General features: G+C 46.0%; 1 protein-coding gene across 1 annotated transcript; it reads right to left on the minus strand.

The window, feature by feature from the left end:
* Positions 1-400: 400 nt before the first annotated feature.
* LOC125903950 (protein NYNRIN-like) lies at positions 401-3136 on the minus strand. Its single transcript, XM_049601168.1, has one exon. It carries the CDS (start codon positions 3134-3136, stop codon positions 401-403), a length of 2736 nt encoding a protein of 911 aa, XP_049457125.1.
* Between the last annotated feature and the right edge of the window lie 19685 nt (positions 3137-22821).

Genomic DNA, 22821 nt, shown 5'->3' on the forward strand with positions numbered 1-22821 from the left:
CCATTGTCATGCCACTTTTAGGGATAAAGTGAACCCTACTTCCATATTAGTATAACCTCTCATATTACACCAAACTCTTGCTGTCACCATTCCTTCCACACTACAGCGTGATCTTGTAGATCATCCATGCAGTCTAATGTCTCCTGAGCCCTCCACCAATACATCATCGTAAGCATGTGATTTATAGTAGGTTAGTTGTATCGTTTCCCTGTAAGGTATCTTTCCCTGTTTTGCAGCCAAGGCTCCTAGCGCCAGCAAGCACTCGCCTTTCTCTTTCTGGCCTTCTTTACCCTGTGCTGCTCCCTCACTCTGGTGTACTCTTGTTGCGATGAGCAATAGGGTTAGTAATATTACAGCTATTGTTCCTACTTTAGCTCCTCATTGCATGCTGACTGGACCCTTAGGTCTGCCGGGGGATTGTTCCCTCTCCGGGGTCTGAGTCTCTTGTGTCTGTGTCTCTTGAGTTTGAGTCTGAGTCTGAACTTGAGCCTGAGTTTGAGTCTGACCTCTCTGGGTCTCTAGCTTCCCCTGTTTCTGAGCTAAGGCTTCCCACTCTTTCTTCTCCTTCTGTCTCTGCTCCGACTCCCTCCTGTCCTTTTGCCTCTGCTGCCACCTCTCTCTCTGTACTTGTCCCCTCATGATTTGTCCTATCACTAACAGGTGATGACTCATGAGACCGAGGTTGGCTGTCAGTCCCGGGGAATGAGGAGCCTCCCTCTGAGGAGCTCTCTGCTCCTGTCGATACCCTCTCTGGTAACGACCCGCTGCTGTCACTCTGGGCTCTCTGTGCCCTGCGTCTCTGTGCCACGCGTGCAGACCTTCTTGTCCCCTGTTCCTGTGGGGAGGCGTCGCCATCCCCTTCTGGTTGATCTCTTACTGCCCTTGGGGCGGCTTCGCCGTCCCCTTGTGGCTCTGGAGTTACTGCTCTCTGTCTGGCTCTAGGTTGGGGAACAGGTGGTCTCTCTGGGGTGTTAGCTCTGCAGTAGTGGTTAAGATGGAACCAAACGTCCTTACCTTCGACTTTCAAGGCAGTTGGTGTAGCTAATATGACCTTGTATGGACCTTCCCTTCGCGGTTGGTCCCACTTCCTTTTGAACACCTTGACGTACACCTGTTCTCCAGGCCGTATTCTCTGGAGGTCTGCAGGGATGTCGACCCCTCTGTCCTCTGTGGCACCTTTCACCTGCTGGAACACAGCCCTGTGGATACGAGTTAGACTTCGTAAATATTCAAACATTTCACCTTGCAACTGTTCCAGGGACGGTCCCTCATGGGGACCTCTTAAGTATGGTAGCGGCATGGGCCGGCCCGTAAGCATTTCATGCGGTGTTAGATGCGTGACTCGGCTGGCTTGTGAACGCATAGACATTAGTGCAAGTGGTAAAGCATCCACCCAGTTAAGCTTGTTTCTGCTGTCTGCCACTATCTTGGCTATTTTGGTTTTCAAGATGCCATTTGCCCTTTCTACCGCTCCCTGTGATTGGGGATGGTAAACGCAGCCAAATTTTTGTTTGATTCCTAATTGCTTTAGTGTCTCTTGTATGACATTGGACACAAAGTGGCTGCCGTTGTCTGATGATATGGTATCTGGCATTCCAAATCTCGGGAAGACTTCCTGACACAAAAATTTTGCGACTGTTTTGTGGTCTGATTTTGCAGTGGCTTTTGCCTCCACCCATCTACTATATCTACATATGACCACTAAGACATATCTCAGTCCCCTTACTCTTGACTGCGGTCCCATGTCTATGTAGTCCAACATGAGGTGTCTGAATGGTCCGTCTGGGGGTGGTATGTGTGCCAGTGGGGCTGAAAAAACTTTCCTGATGTTGTATTCTGCGCAAACGTCACATTCATTTAGTACTCTGTCCACCGTGGCTGCCATGAATGGCGACCACCATACTGCTTGCAGTTTCCTTAGGATCTCCCCCCTTGCGCAATGGTCACTACCATGCGCCCAAATTATTGCATGTCTTAGTAGTAAGGTTGGTAGTACAAAGCGGCCATGGGCATCTAGCCAAACTCCATACAATGGACCCCGTATTGGGCCCGTTTGCGTATTCTTAATAGCTCCATGTTTTACCCATAAGCGTTTCTCAGCCTCATCTACTCTATCTTGAGCGGCTATAAGTGAGGGCAAGGATGTGAGAGGTTCACAGTCTTGTATGGTTAATATGGGTGCCATTACTGCCCCTATTGCTGCTTGTTTGGCTGCTTCATCTGCAAGGTTATTGCTTGTAGCTATCAATGTGTTGGTCTTTTGGTGGGCTGGACATTTAATGACAGCTAGGGCTGTGGGAAGCAACATGGCTTCTAACAGATTGAGGATGGCAGCTCCATGAGTTACAGGGGTGCCATCAGCTCTGCGAAATCCTCGTTGTTTCCAAATGTTAGCGTGAACATGGCACACGCCATAGGCATATGCTGAGTCCGTGTAGACGTTTAGCAATTTTCCTTCAGCTAATTTACATGCTTCTGTCAACGCTTTTATCTCTGCGAGTTGGGCTGAGCAGGGCTGAGCAAGCTTACGTGCCTGTAATGTGTCAAAGGTGTGCTCGTCATTTTTGAGCTGAACAATCCCGTAGCCTGCATGGCTACCAGTGGCGTCACGAAAACATGAGCCATCCACAAACAATGTGAGGTCAGTAGGAATTGGCTGATTATGCAAGTCTTCTCTGGCCCGCATAAACTTCTCTGTGTCATGAATGCAGTCGTGTGGAGTACCTTCTGTTGGTAAAATCAGTTTAGTGGCGGGGTTAATGACGGTGCAGTGCTGAATATTGAGTTCAGGGGCTGATAGGATTACCTCATAGCCCGTGCGTCTGGCTTGTGTTAAGACGAATCGTGGACTAGTCAGTAGTGCATGAATTTGGTGGGAAGTGTACAGCGTCACAGGATGTCCCATGGTCAGCGATGAGGCTTTCTGAAAGGCAAAAACAGCGGCTGCCAGTCCCTGATAGCAGGGTGGCAGGCCAGCCTCGATGTTGTCCAGTTTAGTACTATAATACGCCAATGGCTGTTTACCTGTGGGTGTGTCTTGCATCAGGACGGCACATGCAAAGCCTGTTTTTTCTGCAACATAGAGATGAAAAGGTTTAGCATAATTTGGCATCCCTAAAGCAGGAGCGGACTGCATGTCTATTTTCAGGGCTTGGAACGCTCTATTTTCAGGGCTCTTCCGCTTCTTCTGTCCATATTAACTGTGCTGTGTTATTTGTTTGTCCTGCTGCTCTTATCAGAGCCCTGAGGGGAGCAGTTTTTATAGCATAGTCACAGATCCAAGGCCTACTGTAGCCTGTCATGCCCAGAAAAGATAGCATTTGGCCCACCGTTTGCGGTTGAGGGGCTTTGATCACTGCCTCTAAATGAGATGGTGCAATACACCTTTTGTCCCCACAGAGTCTTCTCCCCAAGTACTCTACTGACTGTTGGCAGAACTGTAGTTTAGTTTTACTGACTTTGTGTCCTCCTTCTGCTAAGGCCATGAGCACGGCAATGGAGTCTCTTTCACATTGCTCTTTTGTGGAGCTACAAATAAGCAGATCGTCCACGTACTGCAACACTGTGCTTGGTACGTTCAAATGTGCCAAGTCTTGTGTTAACACTCGGTTAAAAATGGACGGTGAATCGGAGAACCCTTGTGGGAGGCGCCTGTATGTAAATTGCTGGCCCTCATACGTGAAGGCGAACAAGTATTGAGAATCTGGATGTAGTGGTACACTGAAAAGGGCTGAACACAAATCAGTTACTGTGTACCACTGGGTTTCTGGTGGTATGTTCGAAAGCAGCGTGTGTGGGTCTAGAACGAGTGGCACTTCCCCGTCTACTACCGCATTAACAGCCCTTAGGTCGTGGACTAAACAGTAATCTGTTGAATTTGGTTTCTTGATGGGAAAAATGGGTGTGTTACAGGGGCTCTTAGTTTTAACCAAAACTCCTGCTTCAACCAAGCCTTGGATTGTTGGTCTGATACCGTCAATCGCATGCTGCTTGAGAGGGTACTGTTTCTGATATGGTAAGTTAACGTGTGGTTTTAGCTTAATGTGAACTGGTTGCGCTGATTTTATCAAACCTACATCAGTCTTGTGTGCTGTCCACAACTGTGGTGGAACTTGGTTTAGCATTTCCTCATGTTCTGTGGCGACTGCCATTTGTGTGGGTGTTTCTCCATCTACCACTACCTTGTCTGCTACAGTCTCATCGCCTACTTTGATTGAGATTCTGATAAATTGTTTGTCTTTTGAAATGTGAATGTATTTGTTCTTTGTGGGCACCCACTCTTGCACCTGCAGTGCACGCCTGACCATAGGACCGAGATGATGAGACTCTGCCACTAACAGTGTGACATGCGGCATGGACTTTGCTACCTGAAACCACCCAGATAATTCTTCCGGTAGGCGGACAGCCGCTGCCACGCCCTACGGCCCCAAAAACATGTCTTCACTGGTGATGAGATATGGTTTTTTATTGATCCCTGCATCCCAACATTCCTGGTAATCTACATGAGTCTGATCTCTGTCATACATGAGCATGCAGTGCAGTGGCAGAGTGGGGGTATGTGCCGTGTCATAGTGCATGCAAATCCACGTTTCCCATTCTGTCCATTTCTGTTTGAGATGTGACTCTGTTGGTGTCAGCTGGAGCCAATACGCGAGTGCTTGTTGTTTTTCTGTTGTGCCCTGGGGAAGTTGTGACATCATGTTTTGTGGGGGTTCGTCTGGGAAGTCTAAATACAGTCCGTCTTGGGTGCACATGATCTTTGCTCGTAGCGGGCATAGAATGTCTCTTCCTAAAAGATTCACTGGTGTATGGGCAGAGTACAGTAAGGGTGCACATATGGTTTTGCTTGCAATGAGCATTGGAACGGGCTCTGTCAATGGTATAATTTTTGATTTCCCAGAGAAGCCTATTGTTTTTATCAATGACGTGGAGAGGGGGAACCTGGAGCCTTCTTTTCCAATGCATGAATATGTGGCACCTGTGTCTACCATAAATGAATACTCTCAGTCATGGATGACAACAGGTATGATTGATTCATCATGTGATTGTAGCAATATAGCTGGTGACATAAGTTCCCCCTCAGGCTCCTCTGGGCACCCCTACCAGAGGTGTGGTTGTTCCATGTTGGGCCAGTTCTGTGCTGGACCGTCCCATGGGTTACTAGGACACTGGGCCCGTATATGGCCTGGTTGACCACACCCCCAGCATTGATTGTCAGGTGGAGCTGGGTTGGTTCCTGGATAGCCTGCTCCTACGTGTGGAGGGCCTGGTTGCTGGTTGGGTGCGTCTTGGAAGACATGTTGGTTTTCTGGTACGTAGTTTCTGCCCCCTTTCCATCCTCCCCTGAAGGTTGTAACCGGTGCATTTCCTCTGGGTCCCCCACGGCCCCGCCCTCTGGGGGTTCACTGATTGCCACCGCCTCTTGGTATTTGCTGGTAATAATAATGGTGATGTGTGGCGTTGGCAGAGGTGTCATTTCCTGTTGCGTTGGGGTCAGTGGGGGGTGGCTGCAGAGGTGCTTGGGGCTGGATGGTTGGAGGAGCTGCTTGAGTCGCTGCTACCACGGGAGCTTGAATTTTAGATTTCTCCTTTTCCTTTTTGACCAGCTTGCTCAGTTCTCCCAGCTGCAGCTGAGTTAATTTGTTGACTAGTTGTTTATCTTCTTCATCCTTTTTCTTTGTCTTTTCTATGAAGTTCAACATGGTGGACAATGTGTTCTAAGAACAGTGGCCAGTCCATTTTCATTAGTCCTACCACATCCTCCAAACGTCGTTGTACACTCTCCGGCATGGCCTTCTTAACCATCATTTTGAACAGGCTTTGAGTGGTTTTATTGGCATTCCATGCTTCTCCTGTTTCTTCTTTCCACTTCTTTTGGAAGGTGTGTAGGAACTTAGAGGGACATTCGTTTTCTCCCAAAGTCTCCCCTTCCAACTTGGATGGGTCTCTCTTTGCCGGGTAGTGTTTTCTCAGTTGGCGCCACACCTTGGAGCGGCACTGCCCAAAGTCCATATCGTCGCTGTAATTGTTTCCAATAGCCGCTCCCACATTGGCTTCTGTGAATATTTCCTGGGTGGTTTGCTTTCCGGCCACATAGGTGAGCAGAGCTTTGACATCTCCCAAGGCTAGCTGTATTCCAGCTGTTGTCTCTTCTAGAGCCATTATCCATTTATCTGCACCATCGGTGAGTGCTGGTAGGCGCTCAGCCAGGCCTATCATGTCCATGAAAGGCCAGGGCTCGTACTGCCTTTGTCCATTAGGTTGTGTTATAAGGGGACACATGGTGGTTCTGTTACCTTCATTATCAAACAAATATAGGAGATCCTCAGTCTCTCCGAGGACTTTTCCTCCTCTCAATTTCATGCCTCCTTGACTCTGAGCTCTGCTGTCTGTTGTTGGTCGTCTGTTGATGTCCCGTACCTCTTTGGGCTGTGTTTTGTTTGATTTCATTGTACCTTGGAGTGTCAAGGTGATGTGCTCTGTGGTAGGGCTGGCTTGAGGCTCTTCTGGCTCCTGCTGGAGACCCTCTTCTTTTAACTGCTGTTCCTGTATTGTGTCCAATAGTTGACTCATTTGCTGCAGTCTGCCTTCAGTTCTCCGGCTGATCCCTTCCAGCTCTTTAAGCAGCTCCTGTCTTCGGGTGTCGATCACTGACGCGCCTCTGGGGGTGTGTCCTTGGAGACTGTGATCACTTTCATTGTGTGGCTCACTTTCCATCGGTGGGTCTGGATATGGTGGTGAGTCAATGGTAGTTGACCTTCGGCGTTCTTCTTCCTCGCGCATCTGGCAGTTCTTTGTCTCCCATTCCAACATCTGTCGCCAGTGCTCGTAACCAAAGGTACTCATGGGCCTGGGTTTCAATTCCTCAATTTTTCCTTTTTTCTTACACAATTCTATTGCGGGGGAGCCAGGTCTCTCCGTGGAGAGGCTCAAACAGCTTTTATGGTGAGCTTTGCTTCTGTTTTTCACCTGCTTCTGCCTCCCTCTTTCTTTGCGTTCCGCAGGTGATGTTTGTTCTTCAGTGGAGCGAGAGCCTTCATTACTGGCGCTGTCTGTTGGATCTCTGGCTGTAGTTCCGGTGCAGTCACTGCTCCTTCTACTACGATGTTTGTATATCATTGGAGGTTGTTCAGTTTCACTCTCAGTGAGCTCTCCATCCCCCTCGTCACTTGTTGACCCATCAGTGCTCTATGTTTCTGAGAGAGGTTCTGTTTCCAGTTTTAATTTCTTCCTCGGCCCCTGTAGCCCCCTCCTATTGGGTCTCTGCTTATTATTTTTGTCAGGGTCACTGTGAGTCTGCCTTCTAATTGGCCCTCCATTTCCGTAGCTTCTGAGCCTCTCAGTGCGTACTGTCCCATTGCTGGCTGTGTTGGCTCCTGTAGGTATGGGGGCGGTGGTGGTATGGGTGGGGGTGGTGCTGTGGGCGTTACTTCTTCCTGTGTCTCGTGCCCTTTGTCTCTTTCCTCCAGCTGCACCATTATTCTTGTTCCAGTTTGTCTAAACCATCCTAGCACTTCTCTTTCTTTGGCTCTCTTGTTTTTAGTTTGTAGCTTGCCTTGGTGTCTCGAGCTTCAATGTGTCTTAATTCTGACTCTACTTCATCACAGCATGCCAAATTGAAGGTACCATCCATAGGCCAGCGATTCTTCCCTGATGTTCTTTTGTGCCATTTGGTCACACAGCGCTGAATGCGCTTTGCTCGACTTGGGTGTTGTTTCATTACCATTTCTATCAGGGTCAAAACCCCTTCTTTCATTTTTCCCTGGTTGGCTCCCATGAACTCTTGTTTTACTATACTAGCTCTTGGGATTTTTAGTTGTTAGTCTGTTTCTGTTGTGCATATTAACACCACTATTTTCCCTACTGTTATGGCAGTTTTGTATTTCCTTTCTCTATAAGGGTTGTACTCTAAGTTACAGGACCCGTCCTCTTGGGGTTTCCATTTACCTAGACACCCAAATTTACCTGTTTCCCACTCAACTTTTCTGGGCACAATGACAATTTGCAGCCGTGGATTGTATATTTCCCCTCCTGCTGGACTTTGTATGCATATTTGGTGCAGAGGAAGTGTGGCTACTGGTACGTTCTGGTAATTGTCACACAGACTCTGTAGTAGTGGATTTAGTGAACAAGCAAAATCGCTTCCCACAGGGCCCCTGGATACTCTTCCTTTACTCTCTTTAAATTAACAAATTTAGTGATTTGCCAGAGTTTTTGTTTGATCTCTTGTTCGTCTTGCCAATGCTCAGCCCCTTTGCTATCTATGTAGCTCCGTTCTAACCAAAAGTGTGTGCGCACTCCGCTATATTCTACAGGGCCCTCTGTTAGACAGTGTTCTTCTCCCCAAATTTCGTCCTCAATGATTTCCCCGTCTTCCATCTATTTTTAGGTGCTTCTGTGAATTATGTTTGCCCTCACCTTTTAGCTGTTAGTAGTGACTCTATGTGTTTGCCCTATTAATTTTCCTTTAACACAATGTTGCAACCATGCAGCCTGTTTATTTGATTTATTTGACAACTTAATTAGATCTCTGTTGCCTACTTGCCTCCATCTTTTTAATTCTATTTAGTCCGTTACCAAATGGTTTGCCAATTTTCTTCATGCATAATCTTATTCAACACTTTTCTACATCTACAATTTTACAATTTCCTCTATAGATTACTATATTTACAAGACTGTATAGATGACATGCACAACGACTTCAAGGATTATGTTTAAACTATTTTACAGATTACTTTTAGATATATTACAGTTTTTTACACTTAGATCGATCAGTTAACTTTTTTTCTTTTTTCTTTTTCCTTTTCTTAGCTTCCTGCCCGTTCAGACCTGTTTTCTGAGGTGGCTCCCCTGCTCTCTTGGCTAAGAGGTCTCCCCCTAAACAGCGGTATCCACAGGAGCTTTTTAACTTCACTTTTTGGCTTTCTGCCCATTCAGTCCCATTTCGTCTACGGTCACTCCCTCTCCTTCTTGGCTGGAAGGTCACTTTCCTCAAAACAGCGGTATCCACAGAAGCTTTTTAGGCCTTTTATTCACTTATTCTTCTTTATAGCAAACCGCCTATGCAGTCCTGATGTCTCCCCTAGACACACCCTCCTTTTATAGGCTTAAAGGTGTACTAGGCAAGCCAACAGCGGTATCCGCAGATTTGCTTAGCATTCCGCCCGCGCAAACCTGCCGGCTGGCTTCAACACCCCTGCCCCTACAGGGTAAAGGGAGTGTTGGCAAGTTTCGGCAGTGGTAACCACATATATGCTTTTGAGTATCTCTGACTCTTCTCTTATTGTGCACTTTTGTCTCTTTAATACTTTAAATACTCTTACTACCTTATTGCCTGTACCTCATTGGTTATTATTCGTCCAACACACACACACATTCACTCTTTCCGCTCCACGATCACACCTTATTGCAGCAGAGTTACTCGTCCCCAGTGATGTTAGTTGCTTTTTCAGTGATATTTCTCTAATCAGTACATTATATAACTAGGTTATTTAGGAGAGGAATTTGTCAAATACCTTTGACCTGGGCGGCTCCCAGCACTGCACCCCAGACACACCCGGTTTTAGACAGAAAAAGGCTCTGCTTACCTTATTTGGTGGCACCACCTGTGTGTCTGACGTACAGCCCAGTGCTCCCGATCTCTGGCTTCAACCTTCCTTGCCTCCTGGCTGGCTCACCACTTGAAGTGACAAAAATCGGTGCCTGGAATTGGGCCTGACGGCTCCCGACCCTGTCCTCCTTGTTTCTTCTAAAATGTCTTCTGTTGTCAATTCAGTATCTTAGGTTCGGCTGGCAGGAACTTAGAAAAACACTGGAGATAGGCAGAATCTGGTGCAATCGAGTTTATTGTGTTCACAGGCAACAACACAGACAAACTCACAAGTCAGCCTCCGGAGGACGACTGAAAACCTGCTTTCAGCACTCTGGCTTATATGCTGGTGGAGATCGAAGAGATCTCTACCCATTTCTGTAGTCCTTCCCATTTCAATCCGTTTTTACTGGTAGCAGACTTTGCCTTTGTTCCGGCTCAAACTGGAATCTGCCACCAGTATTTCCGGAATCGCTCTCACTCTATTTTTTAAAAACATGTGATCTCTGGGGACTTACATGCTACAGTCCCTCATGCTCCCGTATAATATGAACCATTACATGCACATTAAGTAATATAATCATTTGAGTGTGTGTGTGTGACCTTTCCCGTGTAATATAAACTCTTAAGTGCATTAGGCAGTACAATCAAGTGAGTGTGCTATCTTCATCACACAGCACGTGGTAACTTGTATGAGTGTCACTGTAAGTTCACAACATCATGTGAGTGTAGGTTAGTGCATTATATCATTACACAGAGCGTGATAGGTTATGTATGTCAATAAGAGTTTACAACTGAGATGTCACCAAGAGTTCACACCGTTATATTGCATATTACACATAAATGCAGTATTAGTTTCTGTAAAAGTCTACACACTAACATGGTTATATAGCTATTTGTATCTTATCCAACTTATATGGTCTAACACCTGGGTTTTGATTTTTACACTACACAGGCTGGTGGTGAGCCGTGGGCTTCGGCTCGGAGCTGTGCTTCTGGCGAACCGTAACCCAACCTCCCGGCTGAACGGGAGTTACCAGAGGACAGTTAGCAGAGGCTAAGGCTATGCTATGTGGCTCTGCACCGGCTACAGAGGGCTAACTACCGCAGCGACTGAATGGTTTTCCATAGTGCGGAGCCGCACTTCTAATTCACTAAGGAAAAACTCCCCAAAAAAGCCCCTTTAACGGGGAAAAAAGCGATAGAAACCTCAGGAGGAGCAACTGAGGAGGGATCCCTCTTCCAGGACGGACAGATGTGCAATAGATGTCGTACAGAACAGATCAGCATAATAAATTAGCAGTAATCTGTATGACACAATGAGACAGAAGGAGACAGAGAGAGAGAGAGACAGAGACAGAGACAGAGAGAGGGACAGAGAGAGACAGAGAGAGATGCAGGACAGACTTTAATGAAGTAGCTTACAACAACATTAATGAAAGTAATAATATTATAATTATAGTTCTTGCTACTGTGGTACAATATGTTGAAAGTATTGTACCACAGATGCTCATCTTTCTATTAAACTCATACTGTGAGGCTGTATCATATGTAGTGCACATCACTCGCCACCAGAGGTCAGTCTGGTGGATCAGGCAGCTGAGCTGATAAACATTGCGACTGCAAGTGATGGGGATAATGTTATAGGACTGTAAACAGCCAACCTTCAACAGCAGAAAGAGGCTCAGGGGAAGACAGCATGATTTTACATCTGACTTCATTAATTAAGAGTTTATTTAGACCAAATCATAGTTGCTGATTGTTGGAACTGTGGACTAATTAAACTACTAAAAAAATTACCAAGATGGTTTTGGAGTTTAAATGAACCGTGTTTTACTATGAGTTGTAAAGGCAGTTAAGCTAATGTAAGTGAGGTGAAAGAGAGAAACTTAAATTCAGGTGTATGGTTGCATTCTATGTTAAATAAGGAAAACAGGTGTAAGAATATTACCTTTCTTGACATTTTGTGAGTTTGAACTGGTAATTTTTAGACGGAAAAAGCTAAGAGACCTTGCGGAATGTATACGTATGTATCATATACCCTCATGAAATATCAGGAAGGTATTAATGTATGAAAAAATGGATACTGCCCAAGCCTAAATGATTGGATTATCAAATTTGTGGGCTCAAGAAATTCTTGATCGATCCCAATAAAGAGTATGACCTTTGGGTGATATTTAGGTGCATTCAGCTTCTGCATGGCTTTCATGCTGTTCTTATGCTTGGTACACACTACACAATATCAGCCTGATTCTAGCGCGACGGAGCAACATACGGTGTTGGCATGGATCATGAACAACAAAGAGTGTCAAGTGTCATAGTTAACAACGGCGCCATGTTTTGGACACCTCACGACCTTCCAACGGAAAGTCTAGCATGTTTGATTTTCTTTTTGTCGTTCATGCCTGCTCCCGTCACAGCCGTCACTTTGACCAATAGAAACACAGAGCGATCTGCTGCCGTAGACAACTGTATGACAACACCTCAGCCTTTTAAATATTTACTGTAGAGATGTTACCATGACAGAGTAAAAAGGGAAGAATGATGGGGTGAAACAGCAGAGGCACTTTGTCAACCCGCTGAGTACTGCCATTAGCATCTCTTCTTAATGGAGATGGACATTAAAAGGATAGTGCACCCAAAAATGAAAATTCAGCCATTATCTACTCACCCATATGCCGATGGAGGCCCTGGTGAAGTTTTAGAGTCCTCACATCCCTTGCGGAGATCGGCGGGGGGAGCGGCTAGCACCCCTCATGGCTGACGGCGCCCCAGACTAACGTCCAAGAACACAAAATCGAAGCCACAGAATATCTCCAACATGCTCATCCGTAGTGATCCAAGTGTCCTGAAGCCCTGACAGAAAAAGTTGTTACGAAAAACATCATTTGAACTCTGTTGTCTGTCTAGGCTGGATTACTGTAACTCTCTGTTATCAGGTAGCTCTAGTAAGTCCTTAAAAACTCTCCAGCTAATTCAGAATGCAGCAGCACGTGTACTAACAGGAACTAAGAAACGAGATCATATTTCTCCTGTTTTAGCTTCTCTGCACTGGCTCCCTGTAAAATCCAGAATTGAATTTATATAGTTAGGGCTGGCTCAGGCTTGCCCTGTACCAGCCCCTAGTTAGGCTGACTTAGGCCTAGTCTGCCGGAGGACCCCCTATAATACACCGGGCACCTTCTCTTCTTCTTCTTCTCTCTCTCTCTCTCATTCTGGATGTCACTAACTCGGCTTCTTCTTCTCCGGAGCCTTTGTGCTCCACTGTCTCTCAGATTAACTCATATCGCAGCGGTGCCTGGACAGCGTGACGTGTGTGGTTGTGCTGCTGCCGTGGTCCTGCCAGATGCCTCCTGCTGCTGCTGCTGCCATCATTAGTCATTAGTCATACTTCTACTGTTATTATACACGACTATTGTCACAAATGTATACTGCCAGATATTAATACATACTTTCAACATATTGTACCACAGTAGCCAGAACTATATCTATAATATTATTACTTTCAATAATGTTGTTGTAAGCTACTGTCATTACCTGCATCTCTCTCTCTCTCTCTCTCTTTCTCTCTCTCTCTGTCTCATTGTGTCATGTGGATTACTGTTAATTTGTTATGCTGATCTGTTCTGTACGACATCTATTGCACGTCTGTCCGTCCTGGAAGAGGGATCCCTCCTCAGTTGCTCTTCCTGAGGTTTCTACTGTTTTTTTTCCCCGTTAAAGGGGTTTTTTTGGGGAGTTTTTCCTTATCCGCTGCGAGGGTCATAAGGACAGAGAGATGTCGTATGCTGTAAAGCCCTGTGAGGCAAATTGTGATTTGTGATATTGGGCTGTATAAATAAAATTGAATTGAATGTTTTTAGCCTCACTGTAGCCTGTAGCTCCGACTGCTTCTCTGTGCTCGCGCTCACGTGTGCGCGCTCAGGGTGATCGGTGATGCACGGTCTCTGAAGAGCAGCAGTCTCGTCAGTACTGATGTCCAGATTCTCAAGTGCAGGTATCGCCAATTCACAGTCTGAGCAGCAAAGACTTTCCTCATCCGTAGGCATTGCTTTGCATTTGAAACAACTACACCACCAGGTTTCCAGCGCTCGACTCCGGTATTCTGCGGCTGGCTAAGGGTTAGGCTCATGAGCTGCAGCGGCTGCTTCGTCCAATAGCCTGAGTTCTGCGTCCGTATACTCGAGCTCAAACAAATACGACTCAACAAAGAAATGCTGTTCCTCCTCAATTTCAAAGTCTTCAGACATGTTGGACTGTCCTTTGCTAAAAGACCGTAGTGCAAATTATCTTTTAGCTACTGTGATTACTGTTGACTCCCCCTGCGGTGCACGTGTCACGTGATGTAAACACGGGTCAGCAAAGCTCATGCTTTCGCTGGTCTCGCGCAAGTGCACACATGTGAACGCAGAGCACAGAGAAGCAGTCAGAACTACAGGCTACAGTGAGGCTAAAAACAGAGTTCACTTTTTAACCAAAAATATGAAAATAAAAAGTGCAGCTGAAATGCTTAGTCTGTTGGTTTAACTATTTTGATAATCATTTACATTATTTTTCATACAAAAACACATAATGGTTCCAACATGTCAAATTTGAGGACTTGCTGCTATATGAGTGCTTTGGGGGCATTATCTATGCTAATAGGTTACTCATGATCAAGTGGGATTCATCATTCAGCACGCCTGTGTAAGAACAGATTTGGATGGTTAAAAATGTTTGGTACATGTGGAGCTGACTTCTGTAAAAAAAAAAAAGTCTCCTAATGGAAAATTAAAGGTGTACTCTGCAGGATTGTCATTTACTGTTTGTAAATGCTCATCAGTGAAAGTGAAAGTAAAAGGCATCCCCAGACTCACTCTTGTTCGGCATTTTGCCTTGCTATAATGCATTTTTCAGCCCTGTGTCTCTTAAATGCCTATTGCTTATGGTGTGGCATCTGGTTGCTACCTTTATTTTGATGCCCTGAACTCTGTGGGGGTACACGCCCATAAACATCCTGAGCACAGAAAATAATAAGACATCCAGACAGAGTGCAGAGTCTCTGCAGAAAAGTACACTGCCACATGCTGAGAGTGGGTCAGAAGTGATGAATAAGAGGCAGTACGTCTGTATGAGTCTTTACATTGTTTTTAGGAAAATCCTGCATACTACATCTTAAAGAGAATATTTATGAAACATTTAAGAGAATGTTGCTGCATGAAGCCTAATGCTGTTAAACCTTATTTATTGAGTAGGGAGAGAAGAGATGGATTTTCCCCTGCAGTACAGTTGGCAGAGAGACAGTGTCTGTCAGTCAGGTAACACTACAGCCTTATAGAGCCACCGACATGAGACATTTTATAAGCTGTGTGTGTATTTGTTGTTGGTGACTCTTAGAAAGAGTTGATTCTTGCTTAAATGGGAAATTACATGAATTTAATGTGTAAATAAAAATGAAAAGTAATGTACTTTTTCTGTGTAATAAATATAATGTAAAGAAAGCGCTCATTCTAGTGTTTACTTTATAAATCCCCCTGAGGGGAAATTCAATGTTTTCACTCTTGCTTGTCAATTACACACAGGTCCGAAAGATACACACATGCACAAACAGGACCTATACATGCACAAAGTGGAGAGATGTCAGAGTGAGGGGGCTGCCCTTGGTCAGGCGCCCCGAGCGGTTGGGGGGTTCGGTGCCTTGCTCAAGGGCACTTCGGCAGTGCTGCCAGTCCACGCTCCATATTTGGTCCAGACAGGGACTCGAACAGGCGACCCTCTGGTTCCCAACCCAAGCCCCTATGGACTGAGCTACTGCTGCCCTGTGTCGTCTATATTACACCTTAAAATACAGACCATATTTACAGAGGATCTCATCTTACCACAAGGAGTCCTTCTAAATAACACTGAAGATAGAAGATAGATAGAACAGACAGAAGATAATACAATCAGCACAGTTTCAAAGCTCAAGATAAGTGTCACTAATTCAGTATCTGACCAAATGTTTGCCCTTCTTTTCCTGAGATATGGCATTGAATAATAGCCAGAAAAGTGTTTTATGCAGAATATTTTGATGTCACATTGAAGTTGACATTTGACCTTTTGGATATAAAATTTCATCACTTCATTATTTTATCCTGTCAGACATTTGTGTGAAGTTTTGTCATAATTAGCATATGAATTCCTGAGTTATGGCCAAAAACAATTTGTGAGGTCACACTGACCCTGACCTTTTGACCTTCAACCACAAAATTCTAATCAGTTTATTCTTAAGTCCAAGTGGACATTTATGTCAAGTTTTAAGAAATTCCCTTAAGGTGTTGTTGAGATATAATGTTCATGAGAATGAGACAGGTGCAAGGTCACAGTGACCTTGACCTTTGACCTTTGATTGCCTAAATTCCCTTGAGGTGTTCTTGAGATATCGTGTCCACAAAGATGGGATGTACAGATGTGCAGACGTACGGGCGCATGGACAGACAACCCAATGACATAATGCCTTCGGCCACGGCTATCACTGGTGCGGAGGCAAAATAAACAAAGTAAAATATTAACCTGTCTGGTAGATTGTATCTGTGATTAAACACCATCTGCATGGTGGTACTTGTGAAAAAGGGGCTCTTCCCTCTTTTCACTCGGCCCTGTCCCCCAACAGAAACAGGTTTTTTTTTTTATTTTTGTACGGAAGCTCTATTTGTACCAAAGGCAAGAGAGCAATAATATCTCCTACATGAAGATAGTATCTCCTGTGTATAAAGATATTATCTCCTATGTATGAAGATATTGTCTCCTGTGTAGGAGATCAGCTGTTTTGAGAGGGAGAACACCATGCAGAATTAAGTACCTAGTGCACAATATGCCGGCAGTGTCTAGGATCCCGAGTGCTAACGCTTGCAGTCAGCGTGAGTGAGTGAACAAGTAAGAGATCGAGTCATGTTTTTAGCACTACAGTTACTGATAAAACACCATCGTAGAACTCTGATAAGCCTGCTGCACATATTTCAAGTACCAGGCCTGGGCCTGACCTCCGGGGCCCTGGATGGGTGCTCAAGTGTGGGTGAGAAGAGCGGAGAGGACTACGGAGGTCAGGCGGGGCGGGCCGACACTGTGTATCCCAGAACGGGTGCTCAAGTGTGGCTGAGAGAAGCAGAGAGGAGTGCAGAGGCCAAATAGTGAAGTTCAAGGATGCCTTCGGTATGTTGTTAATGTGATTTTATGGGCAATTTATCAGTCGAGGTCTCCTCCTCTGCAAAGCAAACTGACCCAGTGGCTACAGGTAATAGCGCAGTTTTGAAACCACTGTTTTTCCGAGATGAAGGACTGATTGTTGAGCTGCTGTTAACAGTTAATGGAGTTAACGCCGGATCCCGTTATTCAACCGTTTCAACACTAAATTAAGCAGAGTGACAGACCCAAAGCCTTCAATCTGGCTAAAAGACAGCTGAAATGCAAAAAAAAAAAAAATACAGTGGTGAAGTTGGGATTTGTTTCTTGAAGTTACGTGCTCATCATCTTTTCTGTGTATTGCAGGCTGCCAGGAGAAGCGGACTGGCCATCAGATATTGTTTGTGGAAATTTGGAAATAAAGTTTGTCAAATTGACTTTTGTGCACACTTACACACGAAATAGGGTAACAGTCAGCTATTTTTGAATGTTAGCATTGATTTCTCACATTGAATGGTGAAATATTTGTAGTTTGAAAGGTCCGACCTAAATGAATAAAGGTCGTAGTTAACAAAGCATATGAATATTAATGAAGGAGCGCCCACTGAGCGCAGCTTCTTTTATTGATCGTTTGAACGTCGCGTGGTGGTCATTTTCGATTAAAGGCCGACGTCTCAGCGACGTCTTGGCAATGAGCAAACGCTCTCCCTGCTACGTCTTAACGATCTAAACTTGAAACATCGGGCCGACATCAGCCAGATGTATGTGTGCTATCTGGGTGGTTTATTCCCACGTTCTTTGCTCAAAGGCAGCACTTATACTTTGCCGCATGGATAATTGCAATTATGTATCCATAAAATAAGCAAAAATAACACAAGTTATTGGCCTACATGAGTATATTGCGTAGACTGTGTGTAACTGTGCGTTCACACCAGACGCGAGTGAAGCGAATTGCACGCGCGTGACGCGAGTAAAGCGCCACCCATCACGTTCGAGTTTGGACGCCTGACCATTTTGTTCATTCGCGTCATTGCGTCATTCGCGCGAGTAGTGGGGAAGCCGGCATTGACTTTGTATGTAATCTTGACGCGCGAATTTGCGAATTCGCGTTTGGTGTGAACGCAGCTTTAGGCTGTAACATGCACTGACATATCTTGCTGCATCTTTGGCGCTGACACTATTGTCTTGGGCGGCGCGATGGACGCGTCTAGCGCGACGCGATGGACGCGATAGAGGCGTTCAGTGCGGCGCGATAGACACGAAATTCGCGTCCAACGCCTCATCGCTCAAGTTGAAAATATTGAACTTTTGAGGCGAATTCGCGTGACGCTGTGCCGTGAAAGCCAATCAGCGTTGAGATTCTCCCGACGTCACTGGCGTGTGTCAACAACAATAAACTGCTACTCACAGGAGACAGATGGACAGACGCTCCGCAGCTGAAATGGAGCGACTGTAGTTGGTGTCCTGCCGGGAGATCCTGGCGCCAACCCTCGCCAACAGGTCCTCAAACTGGGCCCCAGTCAGCCTGAAGTACCGCTGAAAGCGGCTATCATCCAGACGGAATTCGTGGAGGAGGTGGTGAAACTCGCTGAGCTGGATGCGCTTCTGCAGGATAGGGTGAACCCAAAAACGACGGCGTTTGGCCCTCCGACGCATCTGGGACTTCCAGAGGAGGTAAACAACAAAGCAGCGATGGTGGTTATCTCCGCTATGGTCGTCAGTGACGTCTTGACGCCCCGACGTCCAGTTGTTGATGCCGGGATGAAGGAGAAACTTATCATTGCTGTGTGCGGCTACCCGGAGATATATGATACCACGTGTCTACTTTGCAGAGACCGCAACAAAAAGGAGCAGGCTTGGGTGAAAGTTGCTGAGGAAACTGGTCTACTTGGTAAGTTCTGTAAATATGTGTGTTTAATTAGTTTGCAGAATGGTTGTACTATGAACGTTAGCACTAGCTTAGCTCCGGTTAGCACAGCCGGCTTCTCCACTACTTGCGCGAATGACACGATGACGCGAATGAACAAAATGGTCAGGCATCCAAACTCGGGCGTGACGGGCAGCGCATTACTCGCGTCACGCGCGTGCAATTTGCTTCACTCGCGTCTGGTGTGAACGCACAGTAAGAAACAACCAACACAACAACACATAACATCTGGAGTTTATCTCCTCACAGCTCACAGTTCTGCGTTTTTTTTGTAGTCCTACATTTCATGTTTTGTTTTTTTGCAATTTATATCTTTGATTTTGTATTAATATATTGTTCTTAGTTGTTCCTTTATTGATCTTAAGCAAAGTTACTTATATATACAGTGCACCCATGCACACACACACACACACTTAAACAACAACATAAAAGCTGGAGTTCACACACACAAACACATAAAACGTGTTTATAGGTAAACATATATGAGACAAACTAGTCAGCAAAATAGAAATATATACATATATATATATATATATATACACACACACAGTACATATAAAGACATACATATACATAAATATCTTGTATAGGCTAATTAGTGTGGATGCTTCAGCAGCCACACTATTGATGTTCAAATCTTTATTCTTATTATTTCAGCAACTTTTCGGTTCGCAGCATGACTTCATACAAATTAAACCCCTTACCACTTTTCTGATGCATTGCAGTGTAGCATCAGCCTTTCTGAAGGGTCAGATGAAGAACGGTTCAAAAGACCCTTCATGATGGAAAACAACAGGAGACTGTGTACCTGGCGGGGAAGGAGCCGGAGCTTGTGGAAGAGGTTGAGCGTTACCGGCTAGATATAGTCGGCCTCACCTCGACACATAGTTCCGGCTCTGGAACCCAAGTCCTTGAGAGGGGTTGGACTCTCTTCTTTGCTGGAGTTGCTTCGGGTGAGAGGCGGAGGGCCGGGCTGGGCTTTCCGATAGCCCCCAGACTCTCTGCCTGTACGTTGGAGTTTACCCCAGTAGACGAAAGGGTTGCTTCCCTGCGCCTTCGGGTTGGGGAACAGGTCCTGACTGTTGTCTGTGCTTATGCGCCGAACAGCAGTTCAGAGTACCCACCCTTTTTGGAGTCCCTGAGACGGGTGCTGGACGGTGCCCCGACCGGGAACTCCATTCTTCTGCTGGGGGACTACAACGCTCACATGGGCAATGACAGCAGGACCTGGAGGGGTGTGACTGGGAGGAACGGCCTGCCTGATCTGAACTCGAGTGGTGTTCAGTTATTGAACTTCTGTGCGGGTTGCAGTTTGGCCATAACTAACACCATGTTCGAACATAAGGATGTCCATCGTGTACGTGGGACCAGGACAGCCTAGGTCGCAGGTCAATGATTGACTCTGTAGTCGTATCATTTGACCTGCTGCCATATGTTCTGGACACTCGGGTGAAGAGAGGAGCAGAGCTGTCAACTGATCACCACCTGGTGGTGAGTTGGATCAGGTGGCAGGGGAGGATGCCGCGCAGACCTGGCAGGCCCAAACAAGCAGTGAGGGTCTGCTGGGAACGCCTGGCGGAAGAAACTGTCAAGATGATCTTCAACTCCCACCTCCGGGAGAGCTTCGACCATGTCCTGAGGGACAGAGGGGGACATTGAGTCCGAATGGGCCTTGTTCCGCTCTGCCATTGTCGAGGCAGCGTCTGTGAGCTGTGGCCTCAAGACTGCTGGGGCCAGTCGCGGAGGTAATCTGTCTTCAGCTGTCAGGCTGAAGAAGGAGGCCTACAGGGTATGGTTGGCCTGTGGGTCTCCGGAAGCGCAGCAGCGGCAGTCATGAGGCCATGGAGAAAGACTATCGATCGGCTCCAAAGAGGTTCTGGCAAACCATCCGGCGCCTCAGGGGGGAAGGCGGCAACTTGCTCACACTGTTTACAGTGGGGGCGGGGAGCTGCTGACGTCAACTGGGGACATTGTCGGGCGGTGAAAGGAATACTTTGAGGAGCTCCTCAATCCCACCAACACGTATTCCAGTGAGGAAACAGAGCTGGGGGTCTCGGGGGCGGGTCGTCCAATTTCTGGGGCAGAAGTCGCTGAGGTAGTGGAGCAACTCCGCGGCGGAGCTCCGGGTGTGGATGAGATTCGCCCTGGATATCTCAAGGCTCTGGATGTTGTAGGGCTGTCCTGGTTGACACGCCTCTGCAACATTGCATGGACATCGGGGGCAGTGCCTCTGGAGTGGCAGACCAGGGTGGTGGTCCCCATCGATCAATCAATCAATTAATCAATTTTATTTATAAAGCCCAATATCACAAATCACAGTATGCCTCACAGGGCTTTACAACATACGACATCCCTCTGTCCTTAGGACCCTCACAGCGGATAAGGAAAAACTCCCCCAAAAAAACTAACGGGGGAAAAAAAACGGTAGAAACCTCAGGAAGAGTAACTGAAGAGGGATCCCTCTTCCAGGACGGACAGATGTGCAATAGGTGTCGTACAGAACAGATCAACATTGTAAAGGTCGCCTAGTTCTACCTTACACAAGACATTTAGTGACGGGAAAAATTTATAATTTTTCATGTTCCGCTGTCACATTTATTAATGCTGTATGGTGAATTTATCAGATGCCATTTATATGTACACGGGTATGGTATGGACTGAAATATTGTTATTATGTTGATGTCAAAACTTGATATAAGGGGGAAGTGATGCATGACGGGGAGGACTGAGCAGCTGGCGGTTGGAGGTGTGCGAGGAGTTTCCCGTCTCTAAAGGATCAAACCAAATACAGCGGATTGTTTTTGTTCCTTGTGGATTACCTCAAGCGGGACGAGTGGTGAGGTTGCGTGGTTCTTTGTTTGTTTTTGTGAACTGTGGAGCTTCATTACGCTCTAACAGACTCCCCTTTAACATACATGTTTTCTTTTTTGCCGGCTTCTGGGACTTTGATTGACTGCTGGGGGGTGATTCGGGTTATTTTGTGAAGAGTGTATTTTTTTGATAATGTGGGAAAAAGTGTTTGATTACCTGTGAATTGTTTGGTGAACCGGCGCCCACGCCATTTCTTGTTTAAGTGTTATCTCCGTCCGGACGCAGACATGATTTATTTTCTTTCACTAAAGTTTGATTATTGATTCAACTTATTGTGACTCATTCCTTAATCTTTGTTTATTCTGAATATTGTAACACCACAAGGGTGAGAATTTGAGTTTGTTTTGGGTGATAAAGCAAAATTAATTAATCTCTTTTTTGTATCTCAGACACCTCGCACCTGATCCACCCGTAACCTTTAGATTAGCGTTGTAACTTAAATAACAGAAAGTGATTTCATTTATGCCATTCTTGATTGTTTTATCTGTTATACTGATCTCTAAATCTAATGAGTTTAGGGTTTGTTTGTTTTTTGTTAAGACCAATGAAATGATGAGGGTGTAGTTAGTGATAGTGGGGTGGCTGAGTAAGTCAGCCTAAACTACACCTTTCCAGTTCATTGCATACATTATTCATATACCTTGCACCTGCGAAAAACTCCATGTCCACCTCGGGTCTGCAGGGGTCACCCAGGGGGAGTAGTGTACATGAAGAAAGTGACCCTCCTCTCATGGATCTGACTCCACATCCTGCACAACGGGCTGGTACTGCCCCTCACTAGCATGTCACTGTCAGACTCAACCGAAGTTGTGTCACAGAGATTACCAGCCTGTTGGAATCTATGTATCTAGAGCAACAGGAAGGGGGGGAGGGACAGCAGACGGGGGTTGATGATGATGATGATGAGGGTGGCACATTGACTGAGCAACTACAGGAGTTTCAGTTGAGGATTGAGGCCTTGGAAATGCGGCACAAAGAAGCAGTGGATAGCACGTTAAACCGTGAGGAGGGTCTCAGAGCTGCAATCCATTCAGTGGCAAAGGAGGCCAAAGAATACATTGATGAAAAACTGCAAGGTTTTGACCAGGCTGTGGTGGCATGTCTTCGGCAGAGGGACAAACTGTGGGAAGATGAATTAAAAAAGGTCTTAAACAAAACCCGTTCTTTTTGGAGACCAACCAGTTTTTCCCCTCCTGCGCCGACGGTGCCTGCTGGTCATAATGTGTCAGAAGGGGATGCCACTCCCAACTATGCAGACTGCCCCGGCCAAACTTCCAATCAGGATGGAGTTTCC

The sequence above is a fragment of the Epinephelus fuscoguttatus genome, linkage group LG16 (assembly GCF_011397635.1).
Source record: "Epinephelus fuscoguttatus linkage group LG16, E.fuscoguttatus.final_Chr_v1".
NCBI lineage: Eukaryota > Metazoa > Chordata > Actinopteri > Perciformes > Serranidae > Epinephelus > Epinephelus fuscoguttatus.